The sequence below is a fragment of the Gamsiella multidivaricata genome, assembly GCF_025024155.1.
Source record: "Gamsiella multidivaricata strain RSA 2152 chromosome Unknown BC939scaffold_119, whole genome shotgun sequence".
NCBI lineage: Eukaryota > Fungi > Mortierellomycota > Mortierellomycetes > Mortierellales > Mortierellaceae > Gamsiella > Gamsiella multidivaricata.
The window spans coordinates 60,816-85,876 of NW_026251827.1; the positions used below are offsets into that span (position 1 = coordinate 60,816).

Here is a 25,061-nt window from a genome sequence, read left to right on the forward strand (position 1 = left end):
TTGTCATATTTCGGCTTCTTACTCACTGATGCGGAGTCGTCGTAGTCGCGGTTACTTCCTTGACGCCCTCGCGTCAACCCTGTGGAGGCATCGTGCGTCAACGGGTCCTGTTGTATTGACGAATCCGTCGCCAAGGATACCCTTGATTCCTGTCGCTCCCTATCCATCCGCACATCTGCTCCATTCGGATTGTCACCGCCGTTGTTCGCTTCCGTCTTTGACTCCTCCGATTCATCTGGTTGAACAATAACCTCCCTCTGAGGGAGACCCCAATTGAGTGACTTTCGTGGCGTAAGTTTTGTGCTGGAAAGTGGGAGGGTGCGTGAGGTTCCTGGTGTCCATGGTAGATGGTTTTCTTTTCCTGGAGGGCTCTTGAACTTTGGTTGCGGCACGACGAACAACGGCTACCAACAATGATCAGTTATTAGATACCAATGTCAATAGCACTCTGCATAGGTGAATAGCGTTGAGGAAAAACTAGATGTCCATCATACCCTGACTTCAGCTGGAGAGGCGGATGCCTCCTCGAGGCCAGGCTTTTCTTGATCGGATACAGATAACCTGCGCAATCTGTGGAGGGAATCTTGCTGGGCTAGCCTCGAGGAGGATCGAAGTCTCTGTAAAGGCGTCGTATCAGTTACCGCGGCACTGTTGGTCGGGTCTGTCGAGAGAGGCGATGGTTTATGGGTCTCCTTAGTTGAAGGTTGCTCTAGGACGACAGACGATCGTGGCCCCTGTTCCAATATGACTGCGGGTTGATTCTCCTGGTTGACGTGGTCGTTTTCAGGCGGTACATCGTTATTAATGTTGGTCGCGGTATTAGCAATGCTTGCGTTGGTGCCTTTACTCTTTGGTTTCAGATAAACTGGTCGTTTTGGCGGTCGTATTGTAGTAGTTGCAAAGGGCACACTCGCTTCGCCAAAGTAATCCGCAAGATACGCCTCTTTTTCCTTTAGTTGCTCGACCTTGATGGGCCGCAGCTTTGGCGGTGGGAGGTTCCGTTTCTATAGATGGAGATAGAGGAGATATTAGGCTTTTGTCGTTCGTTTGAAAAGTGCTCACCAACAAAACGCGGCAGAGTCAGCCAAAAGGAGCACACCTTTTCCCGGGTCTCAAGGTCCGTCATGGCTTGAGAGACGGAGTGTTTGGTGGATGCTTGAGGGGATAGAGATGCAGCGTGTTAATCTGGAAGCCGTGATGCGTCGTTTGTTGGGGTAGGGTAGGGTAAGGATAGGTCGCGTTGTTGAATCCGGCTGAACAAGATGAACAATGAATCTGAACACGAGAAGGAAGTTGGTTTCTCGATGAGGCGAGGAGGAGAGTGTAAGAGGCTGATGGTGATGATAGTGATGATGTATAGGCGATGATACTGGTGATGCTGGAGGAGTGGATTACTTGAAGGGGGGAAGGGTATAGAAGCAATCGCAAAGGAGTGGAAGGCAGCAGTGTTGAAATGATGTGTGCGAGCAGCGGAAGGACAGAGGAGACAGAGGAGAGTGCGCGGGAGTGGTGTGCCTGGAAACAAAGAGAGTGTTCTGAGCTCAAATAAACATTTCTTATCCCGCTCAGCCACAGAGGCCCTTCTTTTTTCTTTTCTTTCATCTTACTCTTTAGCCCATCGACCCAACCCGTCCAATCATCCAACTCCATCCTCATCACTGCCACCCGGCACTGTAAGACATCCGCATCGAGCAACTTCAGCCTGTCTGCGGTTGGTTCTAGAAGGAAACCCCTGACAGCGCTCTTTCTTCTCCTGCCGCCCAATAGATTATAGTCATGTCTAAGACCACATTCACCATCGAAGGCCGAGGCCTCAAGCTCGATAGTGCTGCGGATGTCCAGGAGTTCATCGCCACTATCGAAGGCATGGACGAACTTGAAAATGTCATCCTCAGTGGAAACACCTTCGGCGTCGAGGCCTGCCGTGCCCTTGCTGCTGCCCTTGCTAAAAAACCTTTGTTGAAGGTACTCAGCCAATCACGGACGACGCTGTGCCCTATATGGCTATATGGTGCAGCGCTGTATGCATATACAATAAAGAGATTAAACTAACACTATCTTCATCTATTCCTTTTATCTCTCGAACAGCTCGCCCAATTCTCAGACATTTTTACTGGTCGTCTTCGCTCAGAGATTCCCGACTGCCTGGTCGCCTTTGGCGATGCCTTGAAGGACAAGAAGCACCTCGTGGAACTCAATTTGAGCGACAATGCTTTCGGAGCAGCCGGCGTCCATCCCTTGGTCGAATTCCTCACCACCAATAGAAACTTGCAGATCTTGAAGCTCAACAACAATGGATTGGGTGTCACTGGAGGCAAGGTCCTTGCCGAGGCTTTGATGACCGCACACCATAAGAACGTCGCCGAGGGCAAAAAGTCGTCGTTGCGCGTCGTCATTGCTGGACGCAACCGTCTCGAGAACGGCTCAAGCCCTGATCTGGCCAAGGCTTTTGCTGCTCATGGAACACTCACCCATGTCGCCATGCCCCAAAACGGAATTCGCATGGAGGGTATCGAAGCTCTGGCTGCCGGGTTGACCAAGTGCCCTGGACTCGAGATCTTGGATTTGCAGGACAACACCTTTACCAAGCGTGGATGCCGTGCCTTTGCGGCTGCTCTTCCCGCCTGGAAGGAATTGAGGCGTCTCAATTTTGGCGAATGCTTGCTCTCCAACAGGGGCGCCATTTTGCTGTCGCATGCTCTCGCTCAGGGACATAATCCCAAGCTGGAGTCGATCGATTTTACTTATGCCGAGATGAGGGAAAACGCTGTCTTGGAGTTGGCCAGCGTCATTTCTGCACATCTCTCCAACTTGACCAAGCTGGAACTAAACGGTAACCAGGTTGAGGAGGATAGCGCCGCTATTGACGCTATCCGCGATGCACTCTCTCGACACGGCCACGAGGATGCTTTGGGTGATTTGGATGACATGGAGGAGCCTGACTCAGGTGAAGAAGAGGAAGAAGAGGAAGAAAAGGAAGAGGAGGGCGAAGAAGAGAAGGAGGAGGGAAAGAAAGTTGACGATGAGCTGGCTAGGCTCGCTGCCAAGTTGGAGGTATAGACCCTCATACCGTGAGCTCGTCCGCTAGATCTCGTACCAAGTCTTCGTCCCTTCTGGGTACTTCATATCTCTCACTTTTACATAGCTGCCATCACTAGAAACCCTCTTTTTTTCCGCCCCTTCGCCGCCTTCCTGCCATAATAAAGACTCCTTACACCTGCTGCACCCGTGGGATACTACTGGAAATAAAGAAACCTTGATACAATCACGTCACCTTTCATTATTTCCAATGGCGATCGTGAGAATTTCTGGCATCCCTCGCCTTGTTTCCCCACTTTTTTTTCTCACCTTACTTCTCCTCAGCTCCTTCTTTCCTTCTCTCTTACGCTCTCTTCTGTTCCTCTCCCCTCCACCCCTTTTTCCCTCCTCTTTCATCTCAGTCGTTTGGACATCCCGTTCGCTTGCATCTACCCTCTCTCCTCATCCTCAGTTGCCGTTGATTCTCGTCCCAGTTGATTCCATCCAAACAAAGTAAGAAGCACTTCAACTGCGATCTGTTTTTGAATCCCATCCTCATCAGACAACTACCCTAATGGTGACATGCCATCGAAACACAGGGTTGGACAGACCTGACTTAGCTGCTGATGCTTTGTCTTTAAATTCCTGCCTTGACCGTGAGAAAGTAAGCATTTTCAGTAACACAATTTCTTTTATCTCCATCTAAAGTTCATATAGCCATGTTTGCTGCTTCTCGCTCTTCGATGAATGTCCTCAGGACCAGAGTAAGGATCTTTTTTGATGTCTTTTTTGTGATCCGTGTTTCTAGGCATCATAATGGTTGATTAACAGAAAAAAACACTCTTGGCTGCTTCAATTGGTGCAGATTGGTCAGTCTACACGCATCTCTTCGGCCCGTATGGTTTCCGGTCAAAGATTAAAGTATTCCATTAGCACCAAGGTACCCCACGGAGCATTTTTTTTTTTTTTTTCACAACACATTATTTCTCATTATTCACACTTCTTGATCATGCTACTGTAGACCACCGCCGCCCTGTGTTCCAAGGTCATCCGTCAGCAGCCTGTTTTTGGTATCAACCACGTTCACAGATTCCATGCTTCTGCCCTTGCTAATGCCAAGGTCCCCTTCATGCTGGCTGATATTGGAGAGGGTATCACAGAATGTGAGGTTATTCAATGGTATGATCCTTGAGTAGCTGTATCTATATTTCTCAGCATTAGTTTTTGCGATGGGAATGGACCGTTCCTTTTTTTTCGCTTTATTTGTTTGGCGTTGTACACTAGACTATAACTAACAATTGTACAAATCTTCCTCATCACGACAGGTTCGTCAAGGCTGGCGACAAGGTCGAGGAGTTCGACAGGCTGTGTGAGGTTCAATCAGACAAGGCCTCTGTTGAGATCACATCCCGTTTCACAGGAACGATCGCCACGCTCAAGTACCAGGTCGGAGATATGGCCAAGGTTGGAAAGCCCCTGGTCGAGATCGAAACTGGCGACGCCGATATCGCTGCCGCAGAGGAGGTTACTGCTGACGGTCCCATCACTGCTGGACCTGACGCTATGTCTGACTCGGCCCCAGGACACGCAGCACCTGAGGACGGTTTGAGGGCCCATTCGCATGTGATCCAGGACATGAATGCGGTTGCAGCCATGACGGACAGCGCTCCTGGAAAGGCAGAGAGAGTCGAGACCCCCACAGCTGAGCACATCCTCACGTTTGCCACACCCGCTGTCCGCCGTGTTGCCAAGGAAAACAATGTTGATATTGCGCAGATCAAAGGCTCCGGAAAGGGCGGCCGTGTGATGAAAGAGGATGTCATGGCTTACCTTACCAACGGACGACAGTCAACTGGTAGGTGAAAGAAAGGTGGCTCCAATGGTTCGCTACCGAATATCTTGATAACTCTTGGTCTGAAATTGACATGAATTTTGTCCTTGATCTATTGCTACGAATAGCTACTTCCAAGGCTGCCAGCACACCCACTGCTACTACACCTGCCAAGGCTCACATTCCCGCCGGCGAGGACAAGGTCCAGCCCCTAAGCATGATTCAGAAGGCTATGTTCAAGCAGATGACCAAATCTCTGTCGATTCCCCACTTTGGATTCGCGGACGAGATCATCCTCGACAATGCCACTGCCTTCCGCGCGGCCTTGAACACCTACGTCGCCAAGTCGCCCGAGAAGTACAACTTCAAGAAGGTTTCGTACATGCCCATCTTCATCAAAGCCCTCTCCGTCGCCCTCGAGCAATATCCAATTATGAATGCCTGCATCATCGATGGCGACGATGCCTCGACCGCCAAGCTCAAGTACCGTGCGTCCCACAACATCGGTGTGGCTATGGACACACCCAACGGCTTGATCGTGCCCAATATCAAGAACGTCCAGAATTTGTCTGTCCTTGAAGTCGCGTCCGAGCTGGCCAGGTTACAGGAGGCCGGCAAGAAGAATGCCATTCCCATGGCGGATCTCAGGGACGGTACCTTGTCGCTGTCGAATGTCGGCATGATCGGAGGCACGTACTTGAACCCCGTGGTCGTCACGTCTGAGGTCGCTATTGCTGCCGTCGGCAAGATGCAGCGTCTGCCTCGCTTCAAGATGGTTGAGGAGGACGGAAAGAAGGTCGAGCGTGTGGTCGCCCAGCAGATCGTCAACATCAGCTGGAGCGCTGATCACCGTGTCATTGATGGTGCAACCGTAGCCCGCTTCAGTGAGGCCTGGAAGACGGTTGTTGAGAACCCCTTCTTGCTCGGTGGCATGCTTCGTTAAAGAAACGACGGCGAGTTTTTAGAGCGATGTCATCTGCTTTTTTAGTTATTTCCTTTGGGTTCGGCACAACTGCATTACATATTTTAGAGCGTCATTACCACTATTAAAGAAACGTTTTCAAAGATGATGAACATGCACTTGACATATTTTTTCTCTGGTTTATTATAATGATGATGATGAATGGTCTATTACTGCTTCTCGTAGAAATGCAAGTCTGCCAGGGGTATAGATCGGACATGGACATGCTGAAAAGACCCGGTCCCTGCTGAAGCATTGGTGGTGTAAGGACGATTCAGCTCACTACTATTAGGAGCAAGGTAATACACCTGCTCGATCTTCATCTGTTCGAGATAGCCCTTCAGCTCTGGGTCGTAAAACATGCCGACGTCATCGGGCCCATGAGAGTCATCCGACAAGGTCACCCTTCCTTGTTTCGAGAGGATGTACTAGGGCAACAGAAGTGGAGCAAGCCTCGGTAGTTAGGAATCAGATTCTAACTGACCGACCGGCAAAAAAAAAAAAAAAAAAAAAAATGGCACGCGATGACCTTTGCTGTCTTTACCTCTAAAATGTCACGTTGTGGATACGCATCGGCAAGGCCCTTCTTCCATGCACGCGAGTTGAGTTCAAATAGGCCTCCATACGCGATCACGAAATCGACGTTCCGCTTCACCAGCCTCCACAGGTTGTCCGTCAATCTGTTCTGGCTCGAAACTGTGGGGTCCTCCTGCTCCTGTTCCTGCTCATTTCCATCCTCCTGATGGTGATGGTGATGGTGATAGTGTCCCTTGATCGCACTGAAAAAAATGCGCACCAGATCCAAATGTCCCACGACCTCTGGTTCCAACCCTTGAAGCATTTCAAACTGTGAATCAAAATACATTTCAAATAATTTCTCCCATGATCCTTGGCCCACATCCTCCAATGCCTTGAGATACAACTCCTGTGAAAAATCCAATGGTACTCCACGGACATGGTGCAGCGATCCCACGATGTACTGGACTTGTGGTAAGATCGATATTCCTTCCACTGTTTCTGTAGTCAAGAATCGGCTTTGACGGTTGGGCTGTCGAAGGTTGCGAACAAGATCGATGGATTTGGAGTCAAAGTATTCGGTCTCGAGACCGATCAGGAGACAGATCTTGTCGCTGTATTTTTGCTGGAGTCTTATAGCTTCCTGTAGGAATTGGTCATACTTTCTCTCGAGGTCCTGGGTTGTCAGATGGGACTACCAATTGAATAGCGATTGAAATGGAGAGAAACAGATGGATTGTTAAAGATTAGTTAGCACACACACACACACACACAGCAATTGATGCGCAAATGCTGATATCAATCGTAGTACAGTTGCTCTTGCCGCGCGGTATTTATTTACCTCTTCCGGATAGAGCTGATCGGGACTATAGCGAGGCATATGCTCGGAGAGGCCATAGGTCGTGAAGCGTCGTTCGATAGCGGACTGTACGACCTGTTCGAGCGTGCCCTTGGCGTGCATACAAAACTGGCCTGAATGCGAGTGGAACGAAAACATTCTTTATTCTCGGCGATGAAGGGAGAATGAGGAGAGAGGAATGAGGAATGAGGGAGCTGTGAGGGATCAAGACGAGATAGTCGCGGCAAGTCACCCGTAGTGACTGTTGCCGCGTTCAAGACGAGCCATGACTGGGCCCATGCACTCCAGAAGAGACGGATGTTGGCTATACCGCAAACGGTTTGCCGCGTTTGAGAAGAAACCGTTTCTTCTGGGGGCTTTTTTCTTTCCTCTCTCTATCTCTCTCTCTCTCTCTCTCTCTCCTTCTTTCTTCCTCCATCTTTCTCTCCTCTACCTTTCTTTAACTCTCACTACTCGTCTATCCTCAACGCCACCAACTCCTCGCATTTTACCACATTTTGCATTCTATCCCACGCTCTACAACATGTCACTTCTACGTACAACCGCTAGTCGCTCCTTCGCCCTTGTGCGGATGGACAGTGCTGCCCCCACTGCAGCACTCCTCTCTCATTGGACCCGCTCTTTCTCAAAGTAAGTAAACGTTCCGGTAGAAATTGCTACATTGCTGGTATGATAATAATATGAAATTTCTTGTCAGCTTTCACTTCTTAAACGCTACTTCCGTTGATCACTGATACTCTTATAGCTCCACCCAAGGTAAGGTGTTCAGCCACGGTCTGGAAGAATCTTTCCGAACACGGTTTGTCCGACCGGGGGTTTCTTTTCTGAGGTGGTGACATCATGGTCTTACATGCCATTCACCACTGCATTTTTTTTTTCTCACGAACCTCATCCATGCATTTATGCAAGTCAACAACAAGAAGGACGTGATCAAGAGCGCGCCCGGATGGAGCCCCGAGAAGGCCACGGAGAGTGAGGCTGATGTCAAGGCCGATCGCGAACCTAGCCCCTCGAACATCAGGGAGCTCCAGGAGGAAACGATTGAGATCATCGTTGAAAAAGAGGACTCCAACGGAAACATCTTTGAAAAGACGACTCAGAAGTTGAAGCACACGATCGAGGAGGTCGAGGATTCTGGTGGGAGAGCGGAGGAGAATATGGTAAAGAACGGAGAGAAGGTGATCGAAAAGATGGCCCATCGTGCAGAGGAGGTCGGTGCGGCACTGGGCAAGACCACGGGTACGGTCAAGAACAGAGTCGAATATGCGGAGGACTCTGTCAAACACGAGGTCAAGACTGGAGCGCAAAAGGTTTCGGAATTTGTGAAGGAGTCAATTGATTCGGTCAAGAAGACCGTGGGACTCGGAGGAAATGGATCTACGACCGAAAAGATCAAGCAAAAGGTCAAGAAGGCTGACGATAGGGTCGACAGCGATCGTGGGGCTTAAGGCGAATAAGGAGAGGGATAGCATGGGAAGGGTCAGAACTCGACAATTTAAGAGACCTTGGTCGTCTCCCCCTGTCCCGCGACCCCTGTGCACCATACATCAAGGACTATTAGCTTTGCGCAGCAAACAACAGCAACACTCGTCATTCGTTTTGTAAATATATTCAAATGGGGTTGCTCTTCACGATTAAAAAAAAAAAGAAAAAAAAATGGGGTATCCAATAGTGAATTATATGAATGATAGTTATAATACGACTCAAACCATCTCAGCCGACATCTCAGACATCTCAGGTTTGGAGCCCTTCTGCTGGTTGGTATTCGTCTTGAGCTCCTTGTGCTGGATGAAGCAGCTCATGATAATTGCCATCGTACAGAACGCGACACAGCAATAGAAAGCGTAATGCAATCCACGCACAAAGCTGTTGTAAATCATCTCTCGCTGTTCAGGGCTGTACAAATAAATGTAGCTGTATTCCTGGGTCACCCGCATGATTGATTCATCGCCAGGGAAGTCCCTCCGCAACGAATCATCCAGTTTGTTGTTGAAAACCGTCCCGACAATGGCTACACCAAAGACTTGGCCGAGCGAGCGCACAAACTGAACCGAGGCCGTCACCGTGGCCATGTACTTTAGTTTCACGGCCGATTGCACCGCCAGGGTTGAGGCCTGCATCGTGAATCCCATGCCAAGGCCACAGACCAAGAGGACGAAGATCGTCACGACGCGTTTTGTGTCTCGTTCGAAGAGGATGCACAGCGCAGAGCCGGTGATGAATAAGAAGTTGCCCATGGCAGGAAAAAAGGCAAAGGTGCCCCTCTTTAGGACCCAGAAGCCAGAGGAGACGGATGTAATCAAGATTCCAACCACGAAGGGGACGGTCTCCAGGCCACCGACGGTCGCAGATTCCCCTTGACGACTTGGAAGTACACGGGAAGATAGAAGAGAATGCCAAAGAAGGACATACCGCCGAAGGACAATGAACCATAAGTCACCCAGAGGTTGAGAATCTTGTACAGATAGATTGGGACAATGGGCTCGTTCGGGATCTTCCACTCGATCAAGACAAAGATAATCGCCGCAGCAACACTCGCAGAGCAAACCGATAATGATACCCGAGTCCCACGCGTACTTGCTACCGCCCCAGCTCAAGGGTAAAAGAATCAAGGTCACGGCGACCAGGAGCAAGAACGAGCCCAATAAATCGACCCGCTTGATCTTTTCCTTTAAGGAGCCCTTGGGTGTCGGTAAGTTGAGGTTGATGACAATAAACAGGATCGAGATCGCACCGATAGGCAGGTTGATCCAGAATAACCATCGCCAGGTTACATGGTCTGTGAAGGTACCGCCCAGGAGGGGACCGATGACGGACGAAAACGAGAAGATGCCACCGACAAAGCCGAGATATTTGCCACGCTCGCGCATATCGAGCATGTCCGAGAGAATGATGAAGACCATGGACATGAGACCGCCAGCACCGACACCAGAGAGAGCGCGACCGATGATGAGCATCGTCATCGAATTGGCCCAACCGGAGATCGCGATCCGAAAAGGAATATGAAGTTTGCAAACAACATTGTTGTCTTGCAACCAAAGATGTCCGAAACCTTGCCTGTTGTTGGATTGAGCATTGGAGGTTGAGATATACAAATCCGGTTAGAACCAGCGCACTCAGCAAACATGAATATAAATGGGATTATTGCCCTGTACACTACCATAAAGCGGCTGGAAAGCAGTCGAGGTCATAAGGTAGGCAGTTCCCAACCAGGATATATCACTGAGGGAATTGTATTCACGGGTGATGGCGGGAATGGATGTGGACAGGATGGTCTGGTCAAGACTTGCCAGGAAAACGCATAGGGAGAGTCTACAAAATGCGTTCAAAAGGACGATAAACGCGGCTGAGTACGTGTTGGGTAATACTGCAATAAGCGCATTTAGGCGCAAGTGATGTAAAAAAGAATTAGACGATACAAGTCGCTGCCGCAGAAAACATACGCGCACTTACGCGATCATGATCAGCACAAACTGCCTTGTGGGTGGTTTGTGGAAGAGATGGGCAGGAGTCTCTGCCTCGGGAGCAGGAACACTCTCGCCCACGGATGAGGATGATCCATCAACAGCAGCGTCGTCTTCTTCCTGCTACTGCTCGACAGTCTTGTCGTTGGATTGCGGGACTGATCCTTGTTTATGATTGTTGTAGAGGGGGAGGGAAGGGGAGGAAAAGGTAGTAGTGGGTGTGGTAGGAGAGATGTTGACACTAGTCGAGTGCTCGTGATGGCTCTTATCAGTCCCTGAAGGCATGTCTGATTGCAGTGTCAGTGTGAGTGTGGATATGGGTGTGAGTGTGAATGTGAGTAGGACGGAATAGAGAGTACAGACGTTAGGATGTGTGAAGAGTCAATTGCCGGTATCAAAGATCGATGTTGTAAATAATGGACAGCGCGTCTTTTTTGGTGGCGAGTGGGGAACAAAGGATTTATATTCATTTCTTTGAAGGGGACGAAAAGATGCAGCGCGCGACTGACCGAAGACGCGCAGCTCTCTTGGACCCTATTCAGAACAGAGTTTTATGTGCGAAGATAAATCACAACGGCATTGCTGAAGAAATTACCCGCACCCTGTGCTACCCTGGCCCCCACCCTCACTCACTTGCATTCTGACACACTTTATGGGTTCCCGGTAGTCATTGGTATCCGCCATCGAATATGCATTCGCCTCTCACTGCTCACCCTCAATGAATGCGAGGGATTCGCATGCCAAGACGTGAGAAAGGACAAGTTCAATCGGTAATACACAGGTCAATCTAAACGCGACCAAAAATTCTCGTATTCGCCATGTACGATCTTATTTTTTGCTTCGGCACGATCGCGTAGCTTTAATTGCCAAACGCTCCTTCTTTGAGCAGTGCAACCCAAAGCGAGTTAAGGATGCGTGCTTGATTTTTTATCCGATACAGTTGGAATACATGCGTGTCTACACAATTGCGCATTTAGTCTATTTCTTCTAGTCTTGGCAATCTCTCTCCCGAACGTCTCTTCTTACATTGGCGATTGCACGACATCAGTTCAATCTTTCTTTTATTGCGCGTTGAACACTTGAGTCCAAGAGAAGACGCAATGCTTTGAGGACCATCGAGAGAGAGCGAAGACCTGTGCGTGTGAGGCACCATGTCGATAACGTGAGGCTGGCAACGCAAATATCAAAACTTGCTAGTTGTATCCGCATTTACCTGTGGAGAGAACTGGTAAGATGTGGAGTAAACGTGGTTTTTGACGCGCCGCTCGAAGGCGCCCATCATCTTATCATCGCAGTTGCCAACGGCAGATGGCATGGAGATTAACCGAGAATTATCCAGCTAAGGGTCTAGAGTCATGGGCGAAGCTGGGATTTGGCTGTACAACATTAGCATTGACAGGGATGCGCACCGCCACCAAGAAATCTTTTCTCTTGGAAGCTCTTGGCATGTTGCATAGGAATGTACCCATGGTTGGATTAGATAAAGAAAACAAGGATAAGCTGTTGCGTCTTGACATGAGTACAGTACCTGATGCTGCACGAGCACTTGGATCTCCAAGATAGAACAGCTAGGTAAACTGCCAATATTTAGATAACGCCTTGTCCTTGGTAGATCTGATAACAGCAGCAAACACTCTTAGCCAAGACTGTGAACACTCCAACACTGAAATATACTCGTTCTATTGAATAGAACTTTGCTCCCCTGTTGCCCTTGTTTTCCTAGATCTCTGTCATCCTCTCCTAGACTGCCTTTTACGCGCCTTGTCTATCCTGATTTGCAGTCCATCACCTTTCTTTTTTCTGCAAGTGTTGCGCTGCTGCTTCCGCCGAGATATTATATGCCGAGAAGTCTACAGCATACTTCCGTGTCCCGTTTGGTATTCCACTCCCATCGCCTTCAATAAGCGTTCAATCCACATGCATGAGTTCCCAGGATGGTCTCAGCTGGTTTTTTTCCCAGGCTAAGTTATATCAACAGGGTGAAACCGCATGTAGCAACGCCGCTGACGCTTGGTATTGTCTCCAACAGGTGGTGAGTCTTCTCAAATGCTGCTCTATGCTCAGGAGACATCTAATAGGGAATCTGAGGCAATCGTACCACATCTCTCCACCGCGAGGGAGAGATAGCGATTGCGATCAGCACGGGTATACGTATATTTGTCGGGCGCGACTTCTAAAGCGCCACTTTTTCATTCAATAGAGCCCTGACTTCCCTTCGACTTCGTTTGCTGTGGCAGTGCAGACCCATTTGACATAGATCGAGATCTCGAACTGGGTGTTAGACTACTATGGTGGGCAATCAAAAGTATCGATGGCATAGCCTCTGGCCTTGGTCGATGGTTCCCTCTTGTGTCGCGCATCAATTCGAATTATGGATGAGTGTCAGCGATTTCAGGAGCATGAAACGGGGCATCCATTTGACCCCGCCAATTTAAGAAGCATTCGCAACTCCATGGATATGTCAGTGTTAATGTATACGTGGTTTTGCTACATTTGGATGCTGGTGCAGATGAAGATCCCGGCTAGTCCTTTAATTCGCAGACAGCCTAGGGAGTAGTCCAGTTGGTGCTCACAGTCCGTCTGTCCAAGGGCAGGTTGACAACGCAGAAGCGTCGCCCAATGTGCGGATTGCTGCACATCGAGCCCCCTTTGTGGTTCAGGCGTTCTGACAAATTACAATTTCTCGCCCAATCAACGGAGGACAACGATGAGGCTTTCATAAAATTAAGTACGCGTACATGTGTTACATTCCTCTCGATGGTTCTTTCCGCACTACCTCCATGCAACAGAACCCACGTACAAAATCCATAATTAAACGGAGGGATCAACCTTTTTTTACTTCTTTCTCATCTCTTTCATCCTCTTCTTCTTTCATCTTTCTCCAGTCCCTCCTCCGCTCCTCTCCTCCACCACCACCTCCACCCCACACTCTAATATCAATCATGCGTCTCTCTGCTGCCGTTGCCCTCGTTGGTCTTGCCGCCACTTCTATGATGGCTGGCGTCCACGCCGAGTCCGATGTCCTCGAGCTTGGTATCAAGAACTTCTCCGAAAAGGTCAACCCTGAGAAGTTGATCCTCGTTGAGTTCTTTGCCCCCTGGTGCGGACACTGCAAGGCCCTTGGTATGTTTGACATTTCCTGCACGCTCTGGATGCACTTTTCCTTGGTTTGTGGGAGCACGTATGTTAATATTGACATGGGCATTGACATTAATCCTCTCTATGACCATTCTTTCTTGCCTCAAATAGCCCCCGAATATGAGATTGCTGCCACCCAGCTCAAGGAGGTCGGTATCCCAATTGCCAAGGTCGATTGCACTGTCGAGACCGATCTTTGCCAGGAGCACGGTGTTCAGGGCTACCCCACCTTGAAGGTCTTCAGGTAATTTCCCACAAGCTGTGTCTTAAGGCTCAGGATTCGTGATGAGAATACTGGATCTGAAAAAAAAAAAAAAAAAAAAAAAAAAAAAAAAAAGCTGTGTATAATGTCCATATGCACGCAGAGGTTTAGGCAGTCTACTTGGGAATGTGCTTTCAGGGCACAGGGTGCTATACTAAGGAACACTCATTTGACCGTGAATGCTCACTCCTATCCTTTTTCTCTTTCCCTTATGCGAACAGGGATGGTGAGGCCGCTGATTACAATGGTCCTCGCAAGGCCGATGGCATTGTCTCCTTCATGAAGAAGAAAGCCCTCCCTGCCGTCTCCGAGGTCACCGCCGATAACCTTGCTACCTTCTCCGAGTCTGACAGAGTCGTCATTGTCGGTTCCTTCGCCAAGGACTCTGAGAAGCGTGCTATCTTGGAGAAGATTGCCAAGGCCTACAGCGATGACTATGTCTTTGGTATCGTCGAGGAGAACCCTGACCTCAAGGGCGAGGGTGTTGTCCTTTACAAGAAGTTCGACGAGGGCAAGAACATTTTGGATGGAGACTTCACTGAGGAGTCCCTGCTCGAGTTCGTCAAGTCCAACAGCGTTCCCGTCATGGACGAGATCGGACCCGACAACTATGCCACCTACATGGATGCTGGTGTCCCTCTTGCTTATTACTTCTACTCCACCCCTGAGCAGCGCGCCCAGCACAGCACCGAGATTGAGGCCCTTGCCAAGGAGTTGAAGGGCAAGCTCAACTTTGTCTACATCGACGCCTCCAAGTTTGGTGCCCACGCCGCCAACTTGAACTTGAAGGAGTCCTGGCCCGCCTTTGGTGTGCAGAACGTCGTCAACGGCGCCAAGTACCCTTTGGATGGCGAGATTTCGATTGAGAAGATCAAGTCTTTGGCCGAGGGTGTCTTGGAAGGCACCATCGAGCCCTCGATCAAGTCCGAGCCCATCCCCGAGACCAACGATGGCCCCGTTAAGGTCGTTGTTGCCAACACGTACAAGGAGATTGTTGAGAACCAGGACAAGGATGTTTTGATCGAGTTCTATGCTCCCTGGTGCGGCCACTGCAAGAACCTTGCGCCCATTTACGAGGAGTTGGGAGAGTTGTACAAGGGTTCTGACATTGTGATTGCCAAGCTCGACGCAACCGCCAACGACCTCCCCTCAGATGTTCCCTTCCAGATCCAAGGTTTCCCCACGATCAAGTTCCGCAAGGCCGGCAGTACCGAATATGTCGACTACAGCGGCAACCGTAGCAAGGAGGACTTTGTCAAGTTCATTGGCGAGAACGCTGTCAACAAGTTTGATGTCAAGGTCGAGGAGGAGAAGCCCGTCCAGGCTGATGACATTGAGCACGACGAGCTGTAAATAAGCCCATCGAGGAAGCACGACGTTTAACAAGCAAGCATATCGCGAACATTGTATAGTAATTATTATTAAAGCCCTTTTTATTCTAAGCATTGTTGACGAGCTGGATGACGCAAAACAGGGATGGCAAATAGTGCCCTGGTCTGCTCAGCACGTTTGATCTACAAAACCCAGGTCAACAGGGGACTATCTCAGGTACAGGTCGTATCCGATCAGGAGGCCATTTCTCCTTATATCTTTCCTCGCCTCTACCTTTTTACGTTCATTCATTCATTTTCATTCATTCATTCATTCATTCATTCATTCTTTCTTTCATTTGCTCATTCCACCCTGCCCCAACCTCAACAACACTCCCTTCGACAATGATAAAACGGACTCCCCTACGCACACTTGCAACTGTCACTGCCTTCAGGACCAGGACCTACATACGCGCCTTCCACGCAGAGACCAAGGTGATTCCTCAGGCTCATTACAATGTCGTCTTTGACATCGATGGCGTCCTCATCAAGGTAACAAGCATTTTTGACTGTACCAAGCCCACGCATGCAGACCGCCCTTTGTGATCGTATGAAGCGATGTCTAACCCACACATGTATCCTTTGTTCAATCACACTCATTCCTTTGGCGCTAACAGGGCAAGCAAGTGCTGCCACAGACCCACCGTGCACTGAGCCTGTTAAAAGCGTAAGTACCCCCTAGTTGCAAGCAAAAGGATCCGTGCAGCGTTTTTTATTTTCCCGAGAAATGAAAAATACTCCATTGAAAACGTCCGTGTGTTCTTTGTGTGGCACTCATTCTTCCTTTTGTTCCTGTAATGTAGCAACAATGTCCCATATATCTTCTTGACCAACGGTGGAGGACTCAAAGAAACCGACAAGGCTGCTCAGCTCAGCAAGAAGATCGGTGCCCACGTAAGAAATAACCTGAACCTTCATATATTTAACGCGGTCAGCATATGACGTTTTTGTGAGCGCCGCTAATATTATTTCTTCCCTCTCCATCGTCATGAACAAATGATTTTCATTTAACGCCCGATAGATTGCACCGGAGCAATTGATCCTGTCGCATTCGCCGATGCGTGCACTTGCCCAAAAATACGAGCACAAGAATGTGTTGGTCGTTGGAGGCAACGGATCAGATTGTCGACAGGTGGCGGAGTACTATGGACTCAAGCATGTTGTCACGCCAGAGGAAGTTCATGTGGCCTTTCCCTATGTCTGTCCCAGTTCTGCGATTGAGGCGCGTGAGATTCCTTTGCCAGAGGTAAAACACCATCTTGCAAAGCAAAGCGGTGGAGCTTCAAACAGAAGTGGAGACGGAGACGGGGGGTTGGCTATATGTTATTGGCCAATTCTCAAGAAAGGATGGCATTTTTTTTTGTTCGCGTTACCGTTCTGACATCATCCTATTTCATCTTGTATAAAAAAATACAGAAATACCTCCAGAATGTAAATCGACCGGTCGAGGCGATCATGGTGTTCCACGACTCGGTGGATTGGGGAAGAGATCTCCAGGTGATGCTGGACGCGTTGGTCTCGGTAGATGGGTATCTGAACACGGTCAAGTCTCAGGCGGAACTGCATACCACGAAACAGTCCGTGCCGCTCTACTTTTCGAACTCTGATCTGGTACGAATGTCCGTGCCCTTCTGCACAAGGACGAATTCTCTTGCTCGTCTCTTTTTGCATTTTTGCATTTTTGCATTTTTGTATTTTTTATACTGATCCCAATGTCCTTGCGTGTTGGAAAATAGGTGTGGAGCAATGAGCATCCGAATCCGAGGTTTGCGCAAGGAACGTTCAGGACATGTCTTGAAAGGATATACCAGGTACTGGAGCTAAGATAATAGGATAACAGATATTGTGCGTGTCAAGTTTCTAGGATATCTCTTGGCACAGTGTCCTTATCACGAATTCTGCCTCTGCTCTTCATAGGATATGACGGGACATAAGCTGGAATACACGCTTTTCGGCAAACCCATGAGGCCAACCTACCAATACGCGGAATCAGTGCTCAATAACCTCGCACCTATCCACATCGGTCCAAACGGCATGCCGAAACCCAGGACAGTCTATGGTAATAATCATCAGGAAAAGGAAAACTACAGTCAGATTGCAGAAGAGCGCCGTCTGTAAGGATTACTCACGTTGGACCCGCCCATCTTTACCACTTTTTTTTTCGCTTTTTGTCTCATCTATTCTATAGCGATCGGCGATAACCCATACGCGGACATTGCGGGCGCGAATGCATATGGTTGGAAATCTGTCCTGGTCAGGACGGGGGTGTTCAAACCGGAGGGCGACGAGAACCACCATATACACCCTGCTACGACTGTTGTGGACGATGTCGAAGACGCTGTACGGTGGATTATCTCTACCGAGATACGGAAAGAGCATCCATTCTGATTTCAACTTGGATCAATCGATACTTTTTTTTTCTTTCTAACCCCTTCATAGAGACTATAGAGCAACTTTGGAATATGAATATTAGAAAACTTTTAATTTACCTCGACGACATCTGCTATGGATTGTTGAGTGGAGCTTCAGTGAAGGACAAACTGCATTATAACAAAGAAAGAATACGATAAAAACGATACAAGATGATGATGATAACTTTCTATATACAGATAGGAATGCGGAAGGATGGTGCGAGCAGTAGTACTTTGCCTGTTCTACCTCCTTTACTCTCCACCTTCTCCCTCAGGTCTCTTGATAGTGGGCCGACGGTACAGACGAGCAACCTGATCAGCCGAGTACTGTCGCAGAGGTGAGTTGGGACCCAAGGTTTCCTGATCATCCAAGCGCGCAGAGCTCTGAGACCTTTCAATCTCTTCAAAATCGCGGTTAAAGACCTCCACACGCTGGGGCAACGCATAGTAACGGATGCCGATCTCCTCCACAGCCTCCTTGAGCGCGTAATTGAACTAAGAAAAAAAAAAAAAAAAAAAAAAAAGAATAAGTATAAGTATAAGTATAAGTACAAGTATACTGAGCCACACGAAAATCGCAAGACCGAAAGTGTTGCGGAGGACATGGGGAATGGTAGTGAAGTGAAAAGTCTTACGGCAGTGCGACGAGCCCAACGACGACCCGAGTCTTGCCAGTTGCCCTTGTGTTCGATACACATGCTGATCTTGAGCTTGGCGTCCATCTCCTGGATCTGGATCTCGAGATCCGGCAAGAACTCTTTGCTCTCCTTGATGAGATAATCGCGCATTCTTGCTCGCAGCTCCAGGATCTTGTACTGAGGAGTGTAACAGTCGATATTGAGCACTATTGAAGGGAAAAAAATGGTATAACGGTTTAGAAAGGTATTGACATTCCTTTCATGGGTACAATGTGGCCACTCCTTCATATGGACTTACCAATCTTATCAGTCATATTGGGTGAGCGACGGACGTTGTGGATGGGCTTCTGGCTGACGACATTGTTGGGATAATACATGCGTTTGCCGTCCCATGTCACGAATGTCGTGCTGTTCAGTCCGACCTCTCGCACATACATGTCGCTGCCATCGATACTGACCAAATCCCCAGAATCGTATGGGTGCTAATAACATGCAATACAAAAGAAGAGGAAAAAAAAGAAAAAAAATTAGAAACCTCAGCTTGCGAGAAAAAGATAATGAGGAGAACAATTAAAGACAACATGCTTACCGTGATGAACAAAAAGACGATATTCTCGAATAAGATTTTAAGCGAGTTTCCAAACACAAAGCTGAGTGCAACCAAGAATGAGCCAATCGAGAGCATGTTCTTGACCACATCCTTGCCAAAGATCGACAACACGATCAACAGCCAAACCACCGCGACGATCGTCAAGAAAATGATGTCCAGCTTGCCCACAGCCTGCGAAAGATCTCTTAGGGAGGTGTACAAATCCTTACGCTCCTTATAGACATAAAAGATCTTCTCCTTCATCTCGCTCTTGGAGATATCACCGTTGCCGTCCTTGTCGAAAATGGCGAACGCCTTCTGGGCCTCTTCTGGGGTATCGAAATAAGGGTAGAAGTTCTCGATGACCAGGTCTTCGCCGTTCGTCTGGAGATTGTAGAACAACGTCTTGGCAAGTCGCTTGGCGTTCGCGGTCGAGCCGATATCTTTGCTGGGCGAGGACTTGTTGGCAAGGGCGATACCATGCAGGCGACGGTTGATCCCCCTAAAGATGTTCTCGTTGGGCCTTTGCTTTTGTCCGCGAGGGTGAAGCAGTCGGCTAGGCGAGACCAGGGTTGAGTTGCAGCTGCTGTTCACATCCGTCGGAGTCGTCATGGGCGTGGTGTTGATGATCATGGCCTCGCTCATCTTTTGGTATGAATCGCCATGGATTTCAGATAGGACCTCCGTCCCTGGCTCAGGGACGATTGCATCGACTGTGCTGTTGGTATTGTAGGTGCTCTGAATCGCAGTGTTAGTGTTGAAGTGGGCGCTGTGCGACAGGCCCGCTTCCAGACTGTTGGACCGAGAGGGCAGAGCCGATCGATATCCGCCTGGGAACATGTAATCGCCATTGTTATCCGCAGTGTTATGTCGGCTATGAGTCGGACGAATCTTCTTGACAGTTTTCTTTGAGGTGCTCAGCCGATCGAGAACCGACAGTGCATACTTGTTCTCGCTGATACGGTCGGCGTACGCGGTCTGATGGAAATTGGTCGAGATCATGTGGAGAAGGATCTTTTCCACAAAAACCAACGCACATCCGGCCACGATAGTGCCGAGGACCTCAACGAAGATTGGATTCAGCTTTCCATTCGTTCGCGAGAAAGGTGACTTTGACAGGAACGCGAATGACCCGATGGACCAACAGGAAGCCAATAGGAACTTCAGGTACTTTTTGGTGGCAACAAAAACCTAAGCATCGGCGGCAAAGTACATGATATGGTTAGTTATCTGACTGGAACCGCATAGACTACAGTATCTGAACAACGTCATGAGATTGGTACTTACCAGCAACCGAGACTTGAGGTTTTCCAGTCGAGAGCTCGGCAGGATAGAGGAGAAGTGCACGACAAAGACCGGGACAATATCCACGCCCCAATTGGTCAAGAAGACGATGCCCCACATGAATGACAACCAGATAAAGATCAATGTGATCGTGTCCTTGGGTACCTCAGGGTCTGGGTTGTCTTCAGTCGGCAATGGATCGTCATCCATCAGCCTCGATACTAGGATCGCGGGCAGCGCGATGATAGGCGATCCTACTAGGATCATGATCACCATCCGCAGGAAGGGTGACAGCTTCCTCCATTTCGATGTTCCAGCCTTGGTGTTCTTTTTGCGCACCTTCCCTGTCTCGTCAATGTTGATATCTTCGTCCCAATCAAAGTCAGACTCGTCGCTGTTCATGGCCTGTCGAGGCGGGACAAAGTCGTTCATGGCAGCCTCGTCCTGCTTCATGATCCTCTCCATATCAATCTTGGTAGACCCGGAGAGCGGTGGGGTGGTCGGGCCTGAGAAGAATGGCACGGCATTGTGTGGTACGCTCTGCATAGAAGGCGGGCGAGAGTATGTCACAGAGCTCTTGGGGTCTGTATGTAGGGCCACATATTCGGATACGGGCGGCAATGGCGTCCCGCCCCTACCTCCTGCCAGGGGATCACCAGATATCGCAGTTGGAGGATAATTGACCGTCATTGGGGTTTCTATGAGGAGAGGGGCCAAGAAAAGAGGTAAGGAGGATGACAGGAACAAGATCGGCGCTCGCCAAGGGTTCCCACCTGGACCCTCTCTTATATGGCAGCGAGGAGTTGCATGAAAGGGCTAAAGATTGACGCCCCAAGGCGTCTTTAGCATCAATGATAATAGCACTAGATAGTAGTCCCTCCTTTTTAGCGCGAGTAGGAGTGGGAATAGAGTGTGTGTGAGCCCTGATCCCCTTTTAAGATGGACAATCTACTCAATGTTTCCGGGCAAACACCATCGTGGGCCTTACCCATGATCGTTTGTTTTTGTTGCCATGCGCATTTTATTTTGATCTGGGTAACCCCTGTCAATCCTCATTGATATTTGGCACACTAGTGCCATTTTCTCTCACTAGTGATGTGGAAAGCGCATTCCCCAACACGCTCGTCTCCCTCTCCGTGGTCCCTGAAAGTTGATATTTACGTACCTTTCTGACGCCTGAATTTCATGTCGAAGTATCGTCAATATAAGAAGGATATGGTGCGGATTGGGAATATTAGAGGAACGTGGTGGTCAATGAGGACAGACTGTTTGTGCATGAATGGGAAATTAAAAAAAATTGACCGTTGGAATGCGCGATACAAAAAAAAATCAGGTACAGAAAAACGTGCGATGCAGCCAATCACGAATTTGTGAGTGGACTAAGCGATCGTTGATTCGCAAGAAATGAGGTTCGGAATGAGAGAAAAAGAAGAAAGAATGAGAGAAGGGAGGAAAGAGGAAGAAATGAAGGGGAGGGAGAAAGGAGAAGAGTGGTAAAGAGGACTAATTAAACATATCCTGGGGTGATGCTGATGAGGTTGAGATAATAAAGCAGAGAGCAGCATTCCCTCGGACTCATGCTCATATAGTCTAGCGATGGATGGCTCCCAGACCCCGGACCACCTTTCCCCGATTTAAGATTGCGCTACCAAGATGTGAGGAAAAAGAAAAAGAATGTACAGCATGTGGGTGGACTAGGGTTGCTATTTCTCAGATGCCCATGTCTATAAGTCGCGCTAAATACAAAGCAATGTCCTCCCTCCTCCTTTTGCCATCATCATCATCTCCGTCGCCAGCTTGGAAGTCGAGTGCAAGGCATGATCGTGGTCCGCGTCCGGCCCATCGTCCTTGAGCCTTTCTGAGTACCTTTAACCTCAAAGTTCAATGAAGCTCCGGCGTTTGACTGGATGGATGTTCTAACGGCCGAAGGACAGCAAATGCTCTGGCCAATAACTCCTTCACGACAAAATGCAACTGGGAATGGAGAAAGATCCGAGAGTCGCACGACTTTGATGCGCACATATTTCTAGCCTCGTGGTTTTACTGAGGATACTATCGACCTACTCTATACTCAACCCTGAGCAAGGCCTCTCCACTTTTTGTTCCTCAGTAGATAATTCATTCAGGGGTGTATCAAACCTTCACTTTTCCGTGCTCTTCATGCTGCCAATCTAGGTTTCTTAGGCTCCCTTAGCGCCTTTTCACGATACCACGAAGCAAAGCACCCAGGCTGCCTTTGGAACGCCTTTCCTAAGATTCCAAAGGTAATGGTAGCAATGGTAGCACGAGACCCTCAGATCTTACACAGTGCTGAAAATTTCCATGGAGGCGAACCTGTATTTGCTTGTATATCTTTGCTAGGGATGCTTCGAGCGCGTCTCGTACGATGCAAAAAAAATGAGCCATGATGTCATTTGCGTGAGCACGAGAGAAAATGGCGCCCGAGTCCGCTTATCGAGCTATTACCCCATTTTTCCGCCCTCTTCTTGAAATATAGCTTGTCTATCCAGGTCCCTACCTACACATGGCCTTGCGATGGTCGTACCCAGAGTAATCTGTCCGTTTCCAATCCCCGGGGTCACCAAGGCAAGAAAATGCGCTGCCTAGTGATACAAAATCGTTCACAACTCTAAACAAACATATATCGTACATGCATGCATGCCTTTGTCATCCCGATTGAGGACCCAAGATCCTTCGTGTACATTCAAAGAAATATGCAATTGCGAACAGCGAAGGCAAGGAACTGAAGGTCTCGAGCCAAGGCACTAAAGATTTATGTACCAATCCTGCATCCTTTCTCCTTCGAACAGTTTAGTGCCCGTTAAGATGAATCGTTTTTCTTCGGCGGACGCGTAACAAGAAAGGGGGTAATCTATTTGATGATCTGAATTTGCTGGTTCTATTTGACAATCCATCCGGAAATTCATCTGCCACGTTGAGCATGCAAGTCGATTTCCGCAAGATATCCATGTGGTCCGCTTAGTCTGAAATCGAGAGGCCTTTGGCCTTTCCTGTGTTCGCACGGCGCTTGCTTCAATGAGGAGGACGTCTTCACCTTCAGCAAATACACAAAATATCTTACATAGATTTTCTGTAGGAGTTTGTCAAATAAGACTGGCAGCATCAGTTGTCGAGTGTTTTCTCCCAAACAAGAAAAAGCAGGACGTCCCTACATGGCCCACGAGGAAGCAAAAGATGGAGCAGTGGAGAGTCGAACTCCAGGCCTCACGCATGCGAAGCGTGCGCTCTACCAACTGAGCTACAACCCCATTACCAGAAACTCATACTGTATTCTAATTGGTCGGCGAGTTTGGATATCTATTATTATATATATCCATTTCGGTAGCTGCTAGTCTCAGCCGTATTCTCTTGATATTGCCTTTTTTTTTTTTACTCCCGTCCCCCTGGCCCCGTGCTGGGAAAGAGAAAATGGGATCACTACCATGAGCAAACGCGCCCGGAGACGCAACTGTGTTGGAGAGCACAGTCGCAGTGGTAGTGGTTTTGTTGGATCCTCTAGGAGACAACGACGCGTATTGGATGTGAAAGAGATCGAGTGCAACAGGTACAACTGTTTATTCGAGAATGATGTCATGGTCATAACCATGCTGCGCCTAGTCGAGGCGGGCGAGCCTGTGTGGTACAGTAGTATCACGCGAAGCTTCCAGAGAACAGTGCTGTGGATCCTAGTTTCGGATCCAGCTTGGTGCGGTTGTTTTTCGGCACGGGGGGCCGTGTATAAATTACCTTTCGGATCGCGGGCAGCAGGGGATTGGCACCCTCCTGAGAGAATGTTCTATTCTGCTCAGGTTCGCACGCCACCGTGGGCTACGAGGAGATTTTTCAGAACTGTCACTCGGATTTGCCAGAGCCGTTCTCCAGCACTAAGGTTACGGGGGGGACTATTGAGAGAGGAGACTAAATAATTTACTTCAGAAATCACTCGAGGGCCGCAGTAACATCGTAAGGAAGCCGTACATATATGCCGGATCGAAACATAAGTTGAATATTTGCCGAATCAAGTCACACAGGAGAGAGCCAGTCCAAAGGATCAAGATATCAAGTTAGCAGGAACAGGACGACCGAGGCAGGCTTGCGGGAAAATACGCGGGATTTATATGGCGCCTCCTACCATTGTTCGGGACAAACAGGAACATCCTGACCAGCGAGAAATAGTAACCCCCATAAAATAACCAATAAACCCTGGCAAAGATTGTCCATTGGAAAAAAAAAAAAAAAAAAAAAAAAAAAAAAAAAAATAACCATGCTGCGCCTAGTTTCTAGAGCATTCCAACACAACTGTGTCTAGTATATAAGAGCCCTTCAAACGTAGGATTAGACAGTAATCAATCATCGAATAAACCTCTGATTCCACCCTAGAACCCCTCCGACTCCTGACTATTTGCATGGTAGCAAAGGAAACCTCGAACCACCCCTCGAAACCACTGAACCATTGAACCATTGAACCATAAGCTTTTTCATCCAGCCTGTCAAACCATGGAACAACTCTCTCGAACACTCTCCACCCTGAACATCTCAGAAGAAGCCCAACAAGCTGTTGCCAACGCGTTTCGCGCCGCCGTCGCCTCCGCCTCCGAGTCCACTGCCAACGATACAGCTCGTACACTTGCCACGGTCCTTAAACCTCAAAAACCGAGTCCATACGATGGTGCTATCGACGCTGTCGCGTCCCTTAACTTCATCGAGAGCCAGGAAGAGT

At 48.8% G+C, this 25,061-nt stretch overlaps 9 protein-coding genes and 1 non-coding gene across 10 annotated transcripts; 6 read left to right on the plus strand and 4 right to left on the minus strand.

Annotated features, from left to right (window-relative positions):
* Positions 1-1,776: 1,776 nt before the first annotated feature.
* BC939DRAFT_403605 (putative ran GTPase activating protein 1) lies at positions 1,777-3,060 on the plus strand (the record flags this gene model as incomplete). Its single annotated transcript, XM_051552755.1, has 2 exons — positions 1,777-1,965; positions 2,089-3,060. 2 exons carry the CDS (start codon positions 1,777-1,779, stop codon positions 3,058-3,060), a joined length of 1,161 nt encoding a protein of 386 aa, XP_051406677.1.
* A 283-nt stretch (positions 3,061-3,343) lies between these two features.
* Positions 3,344-5,914, plus strand: BC939DRAFT_429657 (2-oxoacid dehydrogenases acyltransferase-domain-containing protein). Its single transcript, XM_051553223.1, has 6 exons — positions 3,344-3,531; positions 3,727-3,782; positions 3,884-3,958; positions 4,040-4,197; positions 4,344-4,873; positions 4,978-5,914. The coding sequence occupies exons 2-6, from the start codon at positions 3,738-3,740 to the stop codon at positions 5,790-5,792; spliced, it is 1,623 nt and encodes a 540-aa protein (XP_051406678.1). The 5' UTR covers positions 3,344-3,531; positions 3,727-3,737; the 3' UTR covers positions 5,793-5,914.
* A 12-nt stretch (positions 5,915-5,926) lies between these two features.
* BC939DRAFT_468581 (Polymerase/histidinol phosphatase-like protein) lies at positions 5,927-7,373 on the minus strand. Its single transcript, XM_051557924.1, has 3 exons — positions 7,168-7,373; positions 6,355-7,020; positions 5,927-6,238 (listed from the first exon to the last, which is right to left on the minus strand). The coding sequence occupies exons 1-3, from the start codon at positions 7,321-7,323 to the stop codon at positions 5,981-5,983; spliced, it is 1,080 nt and encodes a 359-aa protein (XP_051406679.1). The 5' UTR covers positions 7,324-7,373; the 3' UTR covers positions 5,927-5,980.
* A 223-nt stretch (positions 7,374-7,596) lies between these two features.
* On the plus strand, positions 7,597-8,894 carry BC939DRAFT_468584 (uncharacterized protein). Its single transcript, XM_051557925.1, has 2 exons — positions 7,597-7,815; positions 7,931-8,894. The coding sequence occupies exon 2, from the start codon at positions 8,088-8,090 to the stop codon at positions 8,631-8,633; it is 546 nt and encodes a 181-aa protein (XP_051406680.1). The 5' UTR covers positions 7,597-7,815; positions 7,931-8,087; the 3' UTR covers positions 8,634-8,894.
* BC939DRAFT_533440 (major facilitator superfamily domain-containing protein) lies at positions 8,889-10,398 on the minus strand (the record flags this gene model as incomplete). Its single annotated transcript, XM_051561698.1, has 2 exons — positions 10,346-10,398; positions 8,889-10,242 (listed from the first exon to the last, which is right to left on the minus strand). Exon 2 carries the CDS (start codon positions 10,146-10,148, stop codon positions 8,889-8,891), a length of 1,260 nt encoding a protein of 419 aa, XP_051406681.1. The 5' UTR covers positions 10,149-10,242; positions 10,346-10,398.
* A 3,018-nt stretch (positions 10,399-13,416) lies between these two features.
* BC939DRAFT_468589 (uncharacterized protein) lies at positions 13,417-15,833 on the plus strand. Its single transcript, XM_051557926.1, has 4 exons — positions 13,417-13,772; positions 13,899-14,031; positions 14,271-15,597; positions 15,815-15,833. The coding sequence occupies exons 1-3, from the start codon at positions 13,430-13,432 to the stop codon at positions 15,400-15,402; spliced, it is 1,608 nt and encodes a 535-aa protein (XP_051406682.1). The 5' UTR covers positions 13,417-13,429; the 3' UTR covers positions 15,403-15,597; positions 15,815-15,833.
* BC939DRAFT_468591 (HAD-like domain-containing protein) lies at positions 15,678-17,981 on the plus strand. Its single transcript, XM_051557927.1, has 8 exons — positions 15,678-15,911; positions 16,037-16,086; positions 16,223-16,313; positions 16,441-16,665; positions 16,836-17,030; positions 17,156-17,230; positions 17,337-17,478; positions 17,608-17,981. The coding sequence occupies exons 1-8, from the start codon at positions 15,765-15,767 to the stop codon at positions 17,805-17,807; spliced, it is 1,125 nt and encodes a 374-aa protein (XP_051406683.1). The 5' UTR covers positions 15,678-15,764; the 3' UTR covers positions 17,808-17,981.
* Positions 17,982-18,752: 771 nt separating this feature from the next.
* On the minus strand, positions 18,753-19,669 carry BC939DRAFT_403581 (uncharacterized protein; the record flags this gene model as incomplete). Its single annotated transcript, XM_051552751.1, has 2 exons — positions 18,753-18,950; positions 19,058-19,669. 2 exons carry the CDS (start codon positions 19,667-19,669, stop codon positions 18,753-18,755), a joined length of 810 nt encoding a protein of 269 aa, XP_051406684.1.
* A 3,868-nt stretch (positions 19,670-23,537) lies between these two features.
* BC939DRAFT_t179 lies at positions 23,538-23,610 on the minus strand. The gene has a single exon. It is a non-coding gene; the product is annotated as a tRNA-Ala (tRNA).
* A 174-nt stretch (positions 23,611-23,784) lies between these two features.
* BC939DRAFT_468598 (uncharacterized protein) lies at positions 23,785-24,657 on the plus strand (the record flags this gene model as incomplete). The annotated part of the gene is made up of 4 exons (XM_051557928.1): positions 23,785-23,836; positions 23,960-24,230; positions 24,378-24,516; positions 24,619-24,657. The coding sequence occupies 4 exons, from the start codon at positions 23,785-23,787 to the stop codon at positions 24,655-24,657; spliced, it is 501 nt and encodes a 166-aa protein (XP_051406685.1).
* Positions 24,658-25,061: the final 404 nt, after the last annotated feature.